Source organism: Eschrichtius robustus, chromosome 2 (genome assembly GCF_028021215.1).
Source record: "Eschrichtius robustus isolate mEscRob2 chromosome 2, mEscRob2.pri, whole genome shotgun sequence".
NCBI lineage: Eukaryota > Metazoa > Chordata > Mammalia > Artiodactyla > Eschrichtiidae > Eschrichtius > Eschrichtius robustus.
Window position 1 is genome coordinate 145,175,133 of NC_090825.1, and position 16,056 is coordinate 145,191,188.

At 44.7% G+C, this 16,056-nt stretch overlaps 1 protein-coding gene across 1 annotated transcript in view; it reads left to right on the plus strand.

Moving 5' to 3' along the window:
- Positions 1–16,056, plus strand: part of DOCK2 (dedicator of cytokinesis 2) — a 417,766-nt gene that overhangs the window by 24,796 nt on the left and 376,914 nt on the right. The window contains exons 3-7 of the mRNA XM_068534609.1: positions 5,717–5,757; positions 6,836–6,891; positions 7,389–7,485; positions 10,042–10,190; positions 15,556–15,691. Of these exons, the coding sequence (XP_068390710.1) occupies positions 5,717–5,757; positions 6,836–6,891; positions 7,389–7,485; positions 10,042–10,190; positions 15,556–15,691 (479 nt within the window). The remainder of the gene's footprint in view (positions 1–5,716; positions 5,758–6,835; positions 6,892–7,388; positions 7,486–10,041; positions 10,191–15,555; positions 15,692–16,056) is intronic.

A 16,056-nucleotide genomic window follows, 5' to 3' on the forward strand; every position in this document is an offset into this window, starting at 1 on the left:
TTGCTTCTGGGTGTGTTATGAGGATAAAATGAGAGAAGTAGAGAAGCTGTTTAGCATCATGCGTGGCTCCTAGGTACTCTGTGTTGAATTCCATGTCTTCCCCCCATTAAACAGAGCTACACGGAGACTGACAGGTATGTATCTATCTTAGCAATATCGCCCAGGGAACACAGAAGATGGCCCTCTGATTGCCTGGAGTGGGTGAGGCTAGCCCTTCTTTGCCTGTGCACTAAACTTACTCAGCCAGATGAATGGGGAAAACAAAAATCTGAGCTGAAACCTTAGGCATGAATGAATTTCCTTTCACTAGAGCTCTAATGTTTTTAGTATTTCCTTTTAGGTAATATTTTGTTGTGATAAAAACTCAAACAATTCAGAAGGGCGCCCATTGCTAAGCCTTCCTAATAGACATCCTAATGCCTATTTCTTTGTCCATATTACATCTCTCAGACTGCCTCTCCTACCCAGAGGCAGCATAAACATTCTGCTTCCTGATTTTAGATGTGGAAAACACATGTAAGTGTTTATGAAGTAGTCAGAACTCCTCATGGGGGAATAAATGTGAAAAAGGAGTGTTATTTTTCCCCAATCACTTCCTTCAGTTATATTTGGTTGACGTCTTTCCTGATATTTAACAACATCTCAAAAGAAGGCTTCAATTCCATATGCAGTTTAATGCTCCTCTCCTGCTTCCCTTTTCCTAGCTTAAACAAGCCTGGGGGTAGAAGGAGTTTGGGGTGCTCTCTCTCTGATTCTTTGACTTCCTGATCAAATAAGCCAAAAGATCAGCCAGTCCCCTGCACGAATAGCCATGTAGCTGGGGAACAAGATGCCAGATGCCCGCTATATCTCTGAGTGAATCTTCGGGACTGCACCCTTCACGCTTGGATTTGGTCTGGGGGTAAGAGAGCTCTACCTACCATGCACTCCTAAGGCAACAACAGCTACCTCCGAAGACCAACTCCCATCTCCTGATTACTTAGACAGTGGTGAGGGGATGTTCCTTGGGGGTATCCCAGGTTACTTAGACTCTTATGAGCCCTTCAGAGGGAATGTCTACTCCACTCTCAGTTATTTGCTACCTGACTCTTCCTTTCCAGAACAACAGGGAAGGTTCCATTCCATCTACTGATACACACACTTGCCCGGGTCATGGGGGCCCACTCTTAGTGGCAAAGAGAATGGGATTTCTAGACAGTGGTTTCCAAGGTGCTTTTGAATTTCATTTACCAGTAAAATGGAACAAGGGGAGGGGATGAGGGAGGAAGTTGACACAGCTTAACCTCCTTAAGGTAAGGCACAGCTTTTATTGTCATTGTTTTCTAAAAACTGGGACTATACTGTACATAACCATTCTGGGACTTGTTCTTCTCACTTAAAAATATCTGGAATTCCTTCTAAGCTGGCACATGTGAATCACCTCAACCTTGGTTCAGCTGCAAAGAGCTCTGCATGAAGAGTTCTGAATCTCCCACTTGCTGAGTGGGGTACACCAGAGCCATGCAGCCTCTTCTCTACTGACAACTCCACCGAGAGTGATCTTGACCCATCTGAGTCCTTTGCTTTTAGGGCACGGCGGGGGTGGGGGGGGGACATTATGCGCACTTAATAGGGTATTTTTTTAAAGTGCCACTTTGCAGGGAGATGGTCCTTTGTTTAGATCTGCTCTAGAAGGTATGAAAGGGACTCCATTTTCTTAAGTAAGGCTGTTTCATTGTGGGGAGTTGGTAAGTGAAGTTTTCTTCCCTTTTGTTTGTGGGTGAGGCTAAAACGTCACTAAACTTCCATTATGTTGAATTTGAAGAATGTTTCATTTACTTTGTTGTTACGGGAATATGTTGAAATGACTTCACCAAAAAAAAAAAAAACACAAAAAATCCAAAGAACAATATTCAAAATCTGTAGGTTCTGGAAATAAAATAGAAAATACACCTAAGTTTCTCTGGTTAATGATGATGATGATGATTATGGATTTTTAAATGACATAATTGTATTTACTAATTTTTTTAACACTTACCATATGCCAGACACCGTACAAACTCTGAATTCCTTATCTAATTTAAGCCTATGAGACGGGCACTATTATTGTTCACATTTTACAAATAAGGAAACTAAGGCTTAGAGAAATGCACTAACTTGCCTAAGATCACGCAGAAGTAGCAGATCTTCGTTCAAATCCAGGCTTTGATTCCAGAGCTCATACCCTTAACCACTGATTGATACTGGCTTCTGTTATATTCTTCTTGATGTTATTAGATATTTCAATCAAACAGGAAAGTGAAATACACCCAGGCACACACCACTCAAATAAACAGATATTAACGTTTTTCCTTGTTTAGTTCATACATATTTTTTTTAAAGAAATAAACATTTTAGGTGCAACTGAGATCCCCTGTTTACCCCTCTCCTATTCCATTCTTGTCTTTTTGTCCATTCTTCAGGTAACACTCATCCTGAAATTGGTATGTCTTCTTCCAGTCTAAGGTTTTGTACCTTTACCAGATGTGTTCACCTTCATAATTCTGTTTAAACAATAGTTTGTGCAACAACCGTGTATGGTAGCTGTTATTTTCCTCATTTGACAGGTGAAAACACTGAGGCTTAAGTGACATGACCAAAGATCACACTGCCGGGAGAGGGCAGAGAGAGGACTGGATTTCTAGGATGTGGATTCTTTTTTGATGTTCTGGGATGCTTTTAATCTCTCCTCCTTTTTCCCCTCCCCACGCAACTCCTGGGTGATTAGAGAATTTAGGTACATTTCATTTTGATATTTGGAATGTGGGAAAGGAGGACAGTTGGAGTTTATCATTTTCCATAAGAATGGTAAAAAAAATTCCCTTTCCTCATATTCCCCAGGATGCACTTTGTGAGTTTTCTATTTATAAAGTTTTCATGGATAGGGTTAGACAAAAAAAAGCCCTTTCTATTACTTAACTGAAAGGGCTTTAAGCCAGGGGACAAGTCCTGGGGTGTGGTAAATGCTGTGTTACCCTGAGCCTGGTTTTGATCATGGCGTCTCTTGTCATGGATTTTGCTATGTGTGCCAACTGTTGTTATCTGCCCAGTCAGGTCTTGGAGTACAGCCAGATATAACTGACTGGTGACCATATTAGGGAGTGGACATCAGGGGTCATAGAGGTCAGTGATTCAGCAGGGTTGGGGATATCGGAAAAAGTCCTAAGGACAGCTCTGATGCAGTGGATGCTTTATCATCATCCAGCAAGTGGAGATGGTGGTAAGCCTGTCTCATCAAGGATCACTGGGGATTTATTTCTGAAAGCACCTGGCCCAATGTCATGTACACAGTAGGTGCACAGTCAGTGTTTGTTGAACTTAAATCTGGGAGCCAGAATGTATATACGCTGGCGGTAAGCGTCAGTCGATTTCTTGCTCAGGAGTGAGTTGAAGTTTTGCGAATCAGGATACCGACAAGGGGTGGCAAGTCACTGATTCTCAAGGGTGAGAGAGGGCAATGTCACTGGAAGGCAAGGGTCCCTGATGGAGCCCCTGTCGTGGAGAGCCAGATGTGGGCAGACTAGTGGTCCCTTGGTTGTTTTCCTACTATCTGGTGGATTTTGGTGGCCTTGGCCAATAAGGTGGATTCAGGTCACTGCAACCAAGAAACCCTTAACTGTATCTGTGCTTTAAGAGAACGTTATCTGTATTTGTGCTCATCGCATGGGGGACAATGTGGGGGAACAGCTTTGAGGGCTGGCTTTGAAGCCACACAGACTTGCCCTTGAACCCTGGCATACCTCAACTGACTTGAATCTCAATTTCTTCATCTACAGGATGGGAATATTACTTAGCTCACAGTATGGATATGAGCACTAAATGGGAGAATACATGTACAACACTTAGCATACAGCTCTGTGTGCATTAAGCGATCAATTATTGGTAGCTAGTAATGTTACAGAGATGCTCTTATATCTTGCTGGTTGAATGGGAAAGAACTGCAAATAAAGGAGGTTGTTCTAGTGCAGTACTAGAGTGTCACCTCCAGAGTCAGATGCTTGGGTTTAGGTCTTAACTGCATTACTCACTAGCTGTGTGACCATGAGCAAGTTGCTTAATCTCTCTGTGCCTCTCTATTTGCATTTGCAGAATTGAGGCAATAACAGTACCTACTTTATAGAATCATTGTGAAGATTAATTTATAATTTGAGAAAAACAAAACAAAAAACTTTACCAGAGTTCCTGGCACACAGCAAGCACTATTGTTAATATAATATAAGCATTATTGTTCACAGTTAATTATTACCGATAGTTATAGGGAAAATTATTAGAGGAGTGTGAAAATAGAATGTGATTCTTCATGAAGTAGAAAGTTTTCCACCACTGGAAGTACTTAGTGGGGTTGTAGTTTTGGGGATTCAGATGTTGGGAGGATGGAAATATTAGGCAAATACCATGCTCCTTCTTCCATTAGACAGGAAGCACAGTGTGATGGCTGTTTACATTCAGATCCTGGCACTGTCACTTACTAGCTGTGTAACTGTGGTCAAGTTACTTAACTTCTCTGTGCCTCAGGTGGGCCACTCTTCTGTAAAATGGGATAATTGAATTTCCCACCTCATGTGGTTGTTATGAAGATTAAAAGGCTTCATATGTGAAGAGTGCTTAGAACGGTTTTTTATTCCAAACCTGAGATTCTTTCTCTCCAGCCTCCATTCCTTCCTTTCTCTCTCCTTCCTTTTCTCCTTCTCTCCTTCCTCTACCTTTCTATCTTTCAAAATAGGAACCACTTTGGGCCCCTGTTGCTTTAGAACTTTCTTTATGACCTGACCCTCAAGCTGGCGCATGACTGGGTGGGGTGACTTTGCATTTTAAGTTGTTTGTTTTGGAGCTTGCACGGATGTCTGTTGAGAACATATTTCGACAACAATCTGTCAACCCAGTAATGAGGGTTTGCTAATGAGGTTCCCGACAGACGCTTTTTATTTACAAGATGACAAATGCCACTACTTGGCTGTGCTTGAATCATTTCAAAGGCCAGTAGGCTCATTATAGTCATCAATACTTGCTATGCTGAGGCCCATTTTGTCCGAGGACTGTGTATAATTTGGATTTCTGTTAATTGAGTCATTTTTGATATTCCTGCAAAAGGGAAGAATCTCTTAAAATTCCTGTCCTTTTACCCATCCCTGAACTTGTCTGTTTTGTAATGGCTAACTTCTGCAAATCACATTTTAGACACAATTTGCTGCTGTTAGAACTGCAGCCATTATTTTAGGATGTTTGCCAAACTCCCTCTGACATTCTCAGCCTTTCTGTGTCCCTAAGGCGGAGGTTGAAAACATGCATATGAACACAGGAAGGACCCAGGCAGTTAATGGAAGTAACTGGGGGGCTGGGTAGAGGCTGGTGAGTTGGAGGCGCCTGCCGTGTCTGATGGGCCCAGCTGCTTCTCACCACTAGCCAACTGCAACCATGTGGGAGTACTGGCCACCATCTCTGGGCCTCCTGTTTTTTTTTTCAAAAGAAGGATGAAATTTGCATTTTTATGGGAAATCCCTGTATTTGTGGATGCTTTTTGGAGATGCTGGCAACTAATTCAAGAGACTGTTGAATCCTAGGGCTTTGATCTGTACCTGAGGTCTAAAGCGCTTCGCAGTAGTTTCTTTGCCAGTGAAAAACAAACAGCAACAACAAAACCCAGCAAGGAACTTGTACGAATAGACGAAAAACCTGTTTCTTTGTTTTCTCTTTGCAGACTGGTATCGGGGATACCTTGTAAAGCACAAAATGTTGCAGGTGAGGTCAATTTGTTTTTATCTGGGACAATATTGGATGTCTGTACATGACCCTGCCAGCCCCCTGGGCACTCATCTCCCACTGTTGCTCCTCTGCAGACTGATTCGATTCCTCCCTCCTTGTGTCCTGTGATTTCCCCGCTGTGCCTCAGTGCCTTCCCCTTTCACGCATTCTTTAAGGTCAACCTCCAGAGCTCTCTTCTCCCTGAAACTTTTCCTAATATGCCAGTCACATATGATTTTTCGAGTCCCGTGGAATCGTGCATTTTTTATTTGAAATTATCTCCTACTGCCTTTCTTTAGCGTTGCTTGGGGCGTTCATCATTTCCTCACCTATGTGTGCAACATGACTCAGAAGGGAGAGGTCCAGCCTCCGCCCTCAGGGAGTTCCCCTGCCCCAGCCCCACAGCACACCGCCATCTCCATGGGAGCAAGTGCCTGCTTTGCTCATCTCCCTACATCTCACGATGTCTAGCCCAGTGACCGGATGTCCCCCGTGTACATGCTGGCTGAATTTATGAAGGGATTTCCAAGCAATTGATCAACTTCTCTTAACGGAGCTAAGCTTATAGAGCAAGGAAATGATAGATGCTTCTTCCTTCTTCCATCATGAACAATAAAATAAATCCAGAGAGAAAGAGATCTTAAATCAAAGCAACCCATATGCAGCCAGGGACACTGTTGCCTCAGGACCTGACCTTTCCTGACTGTGAGGGGTGGCTGCTGTCCCGGGCAGGAGAGGGGAGAGGCAGAGCGCTCTTCTCCCTTAGAGTGAGTCTCTCAGGCACTCCAGCCTTGCCCATCTGATAGGGTGAGTGTCCGCCATGGGGTTGGAGCACCCTTTGCGATCTAGGGCTACTGTGGGATCCTGAACAACTGTTGAAGAACTGGAGAGGAACCAGACCTAAAAGAGTAGATTTGGCACCTACCACTTGTTCTCTTGGACTGGGATTATTCCTGTAAAGTTTGAGGGTTTTACCAGCTAGCAGCTTTTGGAAAAATCATGAAGACCTGGGGTCAGCTTTTTTCTGTAGGGACACGTCATGCTATCTCACCTTGTCTTGTCTTATCCCCAACAGGGCATTTTTCCTAAATCCTTTATCCACATCAAAGAAGTGACAGTGGAGAAAAAAAGGTATTTGCCATCCTTCCCCGCACTTGACCCTCCAGTGGCTCGTGGATGTCACTGTCCTGTCGACTTTGAAAACCTGACTTGGCAGATGTGAAGGATGCTCAGCCGATCCGTCTTCTTTGTGCTGTGTTTACTTGTCTCCTTTCCCTCACGGGGTGGGAGATCTAATGCAAGCTGATCCGTGTTCAGATCCGATTCTGAGGGAGTACTAGTGAATGTGGAGAATCAAGCTTTTCACTGGCGGCAGCTGCCTTTGAACTGAATTAAGGTAGATTACTCCTGAATAATGAGCTTGGAGGGCCCACCCAATGAAGGAGGACATTAAAAAGGAAGTCCCTTGCCGCCTGCATAATGTGATCGGCGTAGATAGTAGAGGCGGTCTAGTCTCCTGCCAGGAAGGCCCCTCTCACCAGCTGCAGCTTAACGCAAATTTGCCAGCATTTCGTCTTGTTAGCACCCGGGTCTGAATTTCACACCATTTTCTCTCCCACCTTAAGTAGAGATATCGAGAACATTATTCCTGCGGAAATTCCTCTGGCACAAGAAGTGACAACGACACTTTGGGAGTGGGGCAGCATCTGGAAACAGCTCTACGTGGTGAGACTCAAAACCCTGCTCCCTGGGATGGAAGCTGCGTGCAGCTTTTGGCTTGGTTCACGTATGGAATTTAGCCTTGACGGAGTGTAGCAAACAGTATGAGGCTGTCGAGGCCCAGAGAGGTTAGACGACCTTCCCAAAGCCATGCCGCGAGCTAGTGACAGAGCCATAGTGAACGGGCATCTGGTGTGATCCTTCTGTTTTTCTTAAACTACTGCAAAAGTCGTCAAACTCGAGTATGCTTAGGAGTCACCTGGAGAGCTGCTAAAAAATGCAGCTCCCCTCAGTGGGGCTGTGCATTTTAAGACACTTAGAGATTCTGACTTGGTGGTCTGCCGATAACACGTGGAGAGAGATACCGTTCTCATATGTCAGTTAACTCTAATGGCTTTTGTCCTCAGATCTATGAGGGCGCTTTGACCCTGGAAACACAAAGAGCGTGTTGTATACGAGTTTTCCCTGTATTGAAGTAAATCTAATTTAAAATCCTCCTCTGATGTGTCCAAAACCCCTAATGAAAGTGAGCAGCTAAGAAAACCACTAAACTGAGAGTGAAAAGGTCAGCCAGGGCTTACTGGGTATTTGTTACAGCATGGTGTACACCTGCTGGTGCACACGTTCTGTTTGCAGAGTCACATTTTATGCTCATAAGTGTTGACTCCCATGTGGATATTTCATAATATATGGTAATGGGCATATTCAGTTACCACTCTGTAAGTTTCCCAAAGGTTGTTAGCGCTGTTAAGGGGGCAAACAGCAGACTTGAGGCTAAAGTGATTTATTATTTATTTCCACCACCCCTTTTACACATCACATACACAGGCACCGTGGAAGCTTGGCATTTTCCTTAAGAAATCTTTAAATTGCGAGTCCATCATGCCCTTTACCCTGGTAAAGTGATCCTAAAACCTCCAGTTTCATGATTCTTACCGTATCTGCATACCACCCATGAAGTATTTACTTAAAACCTAAGTTGTCCCCCTTTTTAGTAAACTTAAACGACTTACATAAGGAACTTTACAACATGCTGTGTCATTCCAGCAGTTCTCCAACTCTCCCAACACCAACTGGATGCCCTATAATTCAGTTCGATTCAGTTCTAACACTGACTCGCCAGAGTTTAAGGGCTCAGTTCTACACGACTGCCCTCTCTTCAGATGCCAGTTGCAAGTCCCAGGTCCCAGGCTGCCCACACTTCTGTCCAACTTGGTACAAATTCAGGGACTCACTCCCACAACACCCCTCCAACCTCACCTCAGGTTCCGTGTGTCCTTAGAACAACTCACAAAACTCAGGAAAGTACTACTATTACAGTTTTATTATGAAGGATACAACTCAGGAACAGCCAATGGACGAGAGACACAGAGGAAGGTACTGGGGTAGCGATGGGCACAGAGTTTCCATGCCTTCCCCAGGGAAGGCATGCCACCCTCCCAGCACATCAATATGTTTACCTTCTGGGAAGCTACTTGAACCTCGTTGTTCAAGAGTTTTTATCTGCATTTCATTACGTAGGCATGATTGAATGATTGAATCAAGTTCCAACCCTTCTAACCTCCCTGGAGGTTGGGGGTTGGAGCTGAAAGTTCCAACCCTCTAACCACATGGTTGGTTCCTCTGACAGCCAGCCCCCATCCTTGAAGCTCTCTAGGACTCATCTCATTAGCACAGACTCAGGTCTGGCCAAAAGGGGCTCGCTGTGAATAAGAAAAGACACGTCTGTCACTTAGGAAATTCCAAACGTTTTAGGAGCTCTGTGCCAGAAACTGGGGACAAAGACCCAATAGGTATATATACTTTTATCACTTCACGCGTGCTTCCCAAATGCACACAGCCAAAAGCACTTGGCACAGTTAGAACATTATTCAAATAAATACGTGAAAACAAAACAATGTCATCAAGTAGTACCTGTCAAAAGCTCGGAGCCAAAGAACTTCTCTCTCTTTTTGTTAAAAAAAAAAAAAAGAAATTAACAAACGTGAGAGAGGGGTTAAAGACACATGGCCATGAAACTGCAACTTTCTCTTGCCCTTAAACAGAAGGATGGGAAGAGACTAGAGGAGAATCACCATATGGGTCCCTAACATGTGTCTTTGTACCACCACCAAAAACCATCTCATGTCCCTTGGGTTGTACGCATGTTACACTTGGGGGAACACTGCCCTAGAAACAGGCCTTTTGCACCAGAGCGGTGGCCCTGGTTCTCAGCCTTTAAAGGGCCTGGCCTCTGAGACCTGCATTGCAGCAGATGTTCATGGCATTCCTACTCAACGTGCAACTTTTTGGATAAGAGTCAGAAATAACCCCTCTTTGTTTAAACCAGGAAGTGATTGGAATTATTACTTTTGCTTTTGAGAAACCCCTGTGGCCCTGGGGGAGGAAACGTGTCAATGACTCAGACCACCACCCAATCCCTTCACAGCTGGGTAGGGGCCAGGAGAGGCACTCGAGCCATGGCCCCTGAACGTGCATGCTTGGCTTTGGCCCGGTTTGCCAGATGGAGGCCCAGGACCTTGGGTGCAGGTGGCTGCGAGTGTTTCCCGTTCTTGCTCCTAGGCCAGCAGAAAGGAGCGCTTCCTCCAGGTGCAGTCCATGATGTACGACCTGATGGACTGGCGGTCACAGCTCCTCTCAGGAACTTTGCCCAAGGACGAGCTGAAGGAGCTGAAGCAGAAAGTCACGTCCAGGATTGACTACGGCAACAAGTAACCGCTCTCTCCTCCAGAAAGATGTGTTCTTTCCCCACCCACCCCACTTCTTCCCTTTCTCCCTGTGAGAAGCTAGGTTTCATTTTTAGATGCGGGTTTGCCACTTTCTATCTGGGAGAAGGCTGTTAGCAACGACCGTGCTTGTGTGCCTTTGCTGTCACCCTCGTGGGACCCAGGGACGTGCAGGCGGAGAGAGGCTTGCTTATGCAGTGGTTATTAGCGGGCTAGAGATTTAGGACGCTCATTTAACCTCCTTCCAAGGGGCTGGGGAGCACAGTCATGCTGGTTCACTTTCGGCTTAGTTGTCATTTTATTCCTGCGTTTACAAAGCTCTCTCTTAAATCCCAATGTGAGACTTAATGTCCCTTCCCCGTCCTACATTAATCTAAGCCACATGCCATCAGCTAACTCATACGCACAGTTACAAAAGCATTTCCTCAAAGGGAAAGAAGCAGAAATTGGTTAGTTTGAATGCTGTGAAGTTAAGGAGAGTGTGAAACCAATTTTTTGAGGCAGGACAATGCACTAATAATAATAGTAATGATAATAACATTATAACTAACACTAACGCCTAATCCAAGCTTATTATGCACCAGTCTTTAGCTTTGTGTTTCACATCCATTGTCTTATTTAATTCTTTTTTTTTTTTTTTTTAATCTTTAAATTTTATTTATCTTTTTGGCTGTGTTGGGTCTTTGTTGCTGTGCGTGGCTTTCTCTAGTTGTGGTTTGTTGCGGTGTGCCGGCTTCTCATTGCGGTGGCTTCTCCTGTGGTGGAGCACAGGCTCCAGGCGCGCGGGTCTCGGTAGCTGTGACTCGCGGGCTCTTGAGCGCCGGCTCAGTAGTTGTGGTGCACGGGCTTAGTTGCTCCGCGGCGTGTGGGATCCTCCTGGACCAGCGCTCGAACCCGTGTCCCCTGCATTGGCAGGTGGATTCTTAACCACTGCGCCAGCAGGGAAGCCCCTCTTATTTAGTTCTTATAACAACTGTATGAGGCATGCAGTTTTAGTATCCTCATTTTTTCAGATGAAGAAGCTGAGGCTCTTAAAGAGGTTAACTAACAGGTCCAAAGTCACATAGCTAATAAACGGCAGAACCAGAATTTAGACCAGGCAATCTGGCTCTAGAGCCCCTGGGCCTCACCATTATACTAGGTGGATAACGTTTGAGAACTGTAAAGGCCCTCCCCCCTCCTGATTATGTGAATGCTCTCCAAACATCCTACTTATTTGTTTATTCATCCCAACAACAAACATGTATTGAGCACTTATGATTGGCCTGACTTCCTGCTAGGTTTTTTGAGGCCACAGAAATAAAAGTTCCTGTACACTAAGGGACCACAGTCTAGTTAAGAGTGAGCTACAAGTAAACTGTTGCTATGTATTGTGGTGACTTTGATGGCTTAGGAGGCAAGAGCATTCTTAATTCAATTTGGAGAAGGAGGTCAAGGAAGGCTTCCTGGAGGAGGTGACCAGAGCTAAATTTTGAAAGATAAAGAAGTGTTAAGTAGGTTTTTTAAAAAAGGGAGGCTGGGAGTGCATGAGAAAACATAGCATGTTCAGAAGACTGCAAAGTGGGTCAGAAGCCTGGAACATAGGGCCTGAGGGGGAAGTGGAAAGAACCTATTCAGTGGGAATAAAAAAAGAAATTTTCCTAGCCACCAGGCTTCCTTGCCTTTGTCACACGCACTAGGAAGATGATCCAAAGAGGAAAGCCAGTGGGTCCAACTTATGGCTGCTTCCCATCCCAGGAGCACGGTCCCTCTGCTGGTTCCCCTGCTGGCAGCTGGCAGGCGAGTCCAAATCTGCTTATCATGCTCATCTTCCCAAAGTGACAGGAAGGGTTTGCTCTGCAGCTGTTGCCGCCATTGGTACAGTGATATCTTTAGCTGAGCATGGTCACAGCTGGGACGTGGGAATTGAGGGCGTTTTGCTGCTTTGCAGTAATGGCATCTGTGACCTTCAGATGTTTCCTCATGGGGGCTTCTGACAATAAGGACCAAGGGTGGAAAAAATGGTCACCACTCTTATTAGGAAGCCTTCCCTGATGATTTTCCCCCACCACCCCTGGCTGGGTTAGGCACTCTTGCAGGCCCTTAGCACCCTGGCCAGTAATTACCTCCTTACTGGCCTGTCTCCCATGCTGTGTGGGGAGCTCCTCTAAGGCAGATTCATTTCTATGTACTGGGCATAGGATCTGCATGCAGTAGGTGAATGGTGGTGAAAGGAGAAAGAGGGTCCTCCCTAAATCAGCCTCCCTCTACAGCATCGCCTGGGTCAGCACTGTGCTTTCAGTTTCAGTCAGTTGCCTTTGGGGAAGTGAGAGACATCTTCGGAGACCGAGGCCCTGAGCTAAGGGGCCCCTTGTTTCTTGCCTCGCTTCCCTGACGACTTCAGCTGGAAGTGAGAGAGATTTGGGCACCTTAAATTAATATAGGCCTGGTGTCTCGGGGGCTCAGAGCTCTGATATGGGTTAGGCAGCTTCCTGAAAACCAGAAGGCCGGATTTCAGGTCAGAGTGTCAGGAACAGCATGAGGACCATCAACCTCAGGCTGTGAGAGTCAGGGAAGCAGGACTCTATGAGTCTTGGAGGACTGGTCAGAATCAGCCTATTTCTTCCCCCAGAAATTCCATTCCTTCCTTCAGCCATCAAACTTTTTTCGAGCACCCGAGAGGCCCTCAGGACACAGACATTTACAAAATAACAGCCTCTCTATGCAACAACAACAACAAAAGGCAAGCAAAGAGAACAAATAATAGCTTTCTGAGTGCTTACTGTCTGCCAGGTACAGTTTTAAGCACTTCCCATGCATTAACTCGGTTAAGTCTCACGACGACTCTGTGAGGCAGGTACTATTATCATCCCTATTTCTTAGATGAGGAAATGGAGGCTCACAGGCTGATTAGGTCACTTTGCCCAAGATGCACTGGAATTTGAACCAGGTAGCTTGACTCCAGAGTTCAAGCACTTAACCACTGCGTTCTACTGCCTCCTGAGGACTATGAGGATTAGTTAGAGAAAGAGAAGTAAACAGACAGTTGAGTAAGAAGTCATGCATTTCATGAGAGGAGGAAGCATGCACAAGAGGGTGGGAGGAGACAGGGCAGGGGGTGACACCTGCCCTGCATCACACAAGACTGGCAGGAATTATTAGGTGAAGAACTTTAGAGAAGGAGAGAGAAGCTGAGAGGAGCTGAGAGATGAGCATGAATATGGAGAGGAAGGTAGACAGGGGCTGGGATCTCGAGGGCCTGAGTGCCAGGTGGAGAAGTTCGGATTTGTCCAGAGAGCGATGGGGAGCCACAGAAAAAGCCATTTCTGTTTTCTTCACCTTAAAATTTTTTTTTTTTTTTGAAAAAGGCATACAGTGAGGACTTTCTCCCCTGCCCTCGTCTTGGGTTCATTTTATCACTTTCTTGAACAGAGAGAGCAGTGGGGCTACCTCCTAAGGAGAAACTGTCAGAATGCTCAGTTCTCCAGAATGAATGGTTTGCTGTCCTATTGGGAAGAAGCCTCTCCTGATCGTGGGTCATGGGAGTCCCATCAATCCTGCCCCTTGTCTACTTAAAGCTTCCAAGTTTCAAATGAAACTGGTAATGGACAAGCTCTTTGGTATCCAAGGAGTGAGGAATCCTCAAACGATTCCTTCAAATCCCAAGACAGCTGGACCCGGGAGAATGTTTTATTCATACATTTTAGAACGGAATCCACTTTGATAAATTTCGAAGAGAAAGGAGCTAGAGAGATCTCAGCATTAAATTACGTATTGGCTATGGTCCGTCTTTTCTCGGGTTGTGAGAGCCTCTGCTCAGCGTTAGTTGAATACATTTATTCCCCCTTAGCGTCGCCCATCCAGCAGCATGGCTGTGCAACATTATGAGTCATATCTAGTTGGAAGTTAATTTCCTAATGAATGTGGACCAATGGGTGAACTTTGGCTCCCTTCTGTTTGCATTTGGATGACATGAGAGATGTGCCTCTCAATCCAATTGTCAAATAAGAGATGAAAACGTAGTCTCCTTCATCTGTCCTTGCTGCCCTGACCCTGTCTGGTGCTTGGTGGTAGTGGTGCCTAAGCAGGACCACCGTTGTTCCTCTCAGAGTCTCCATCAGCCCACCGCCCCCTCCCCTCTTTGTATGGACAACTGAGGTCCTCCATGTCAACATCAGGTACAAAAGCAGCTTCAGGTTAGGACCTGTGCAAACATAAACCCCGTCCGCCAGCCCAATGCTGCCTCTAAGAGCCTCCTATCTTGAAAGTATACCATAAAGGTTAAGAGTGCAGACTAGGATGCCATATTACTTTTTACTAGCTGTGTGACCTGGAGTAAATTATCCTCAGTCTTTTCTTCATCTGTAAAATGCAGGTATTAATATTACTTCCCTCACAGCGTTGTTAGAAGAGTTAAATGCCTTTATATGTGTGAAGAATTTAAGGTTATCAGCTTATCGCAAGTGCTGTGTGAGTATTTTGCTGTTGCTAGTATTGATGCCAATCAGAATGGCAGATGCAGTTGAAACAAATCAATACCAAACAGGGAAAATCTTGTGACCTGGAAGTCACAGAGCTAAAGAGCAAACTGTGGGTAGCAATGGATATATCTGAGATTTCTCCCCCAACAACTACTTTCAAGGTATCATTGAATAAGTGGTACATGAATACCTTCTCTGCATATGTGTTATATATCGTACTATATTATGTTATATTATATAAACATGAAACAAGTAGAGATAAGGCAAAATTCTCCCTTGACCCCTCCACCCCTCCTAGTCCCAGTGCCCTGCCTCTCCTCACAGGCACGCGTGTTGGTAGTTTGGTGCATTTTGTCCATACCTTTCTCTCTGTACATGCACCCAGGTAACATACCTGTCTTGGTTTCTTTGTTTGCTTGTTTTTTACTTAAAACACACTGTATGCATCTTTCCATGCTTGATTTTTTCTTCACTAATACATATCATTAAACATATCAAAACTGTATCATATTTTTAAAACCCAACTACATAGAATTCCATTACAGATGACAGTTTATTTACCCATTCCCCCTTTGACCGACATTTTAGTTTTTTTCAACACTTTGCTGATGCAACACACGTCCTTGTTCAAGTGTGGTTGTTTTTCTAAGTTCAGTATCACAGGAAATACGCGTTAAAATTTTCTTAATACACACTACCACGGTACCTCCCAGAAAGGCTGAGCTACATCAGTGTGACTCACAGCTGTGTGCAAGTTTGTCTGTATAGAGTTGTGCTATGGGAGCCTATGATCCTCAGAAATCAGGTGAACTTTCTGGCAGAAACTTCTCACCAACGTTCTACAGGTTTCAGCCTCCCTTGATTTATCATCTCACATTTTTGCTTTTCAGAATCCTTGAGCTTGATCTGATTGTCAGAGATGAAGATGGAAATATCTTGGACCCTGATAATACCAGCGTCATCAGCTTGTTCCATGCACACGAAGAAGCAACTGATAAAATCACAGAGCGTATCAAGGAAGAGATGGTGAGCTTTGTGAACTAGGCTTGGCCAAGTGAAGCAGGCTTTAGCACATCATAAGCTTAGAATAATAAGCTAATTAACCAGACTGTATATTAGTCAAAGGGACGTCTGTCCTACGACCTGAGATGATCAGTAACCACATGCATTTTATTGTGTTTTTGTACTTGGATCTTGATTCATTCCACAACCAACCCCCAGGTGGTTTAATGCCAGGCAAGTTTCCTATTCTCACGGAGCTTTTATATTCCAGAGAGGAAAAAAGAAGAAATGTTAAAAAAGTAAATAAGTAAATAATTCCAGATGGCGATAAGTTTCTAAAAAGCCATCAATTAGGGTTATGTGAATCAGAGTGAATCAGGAGCTATTTT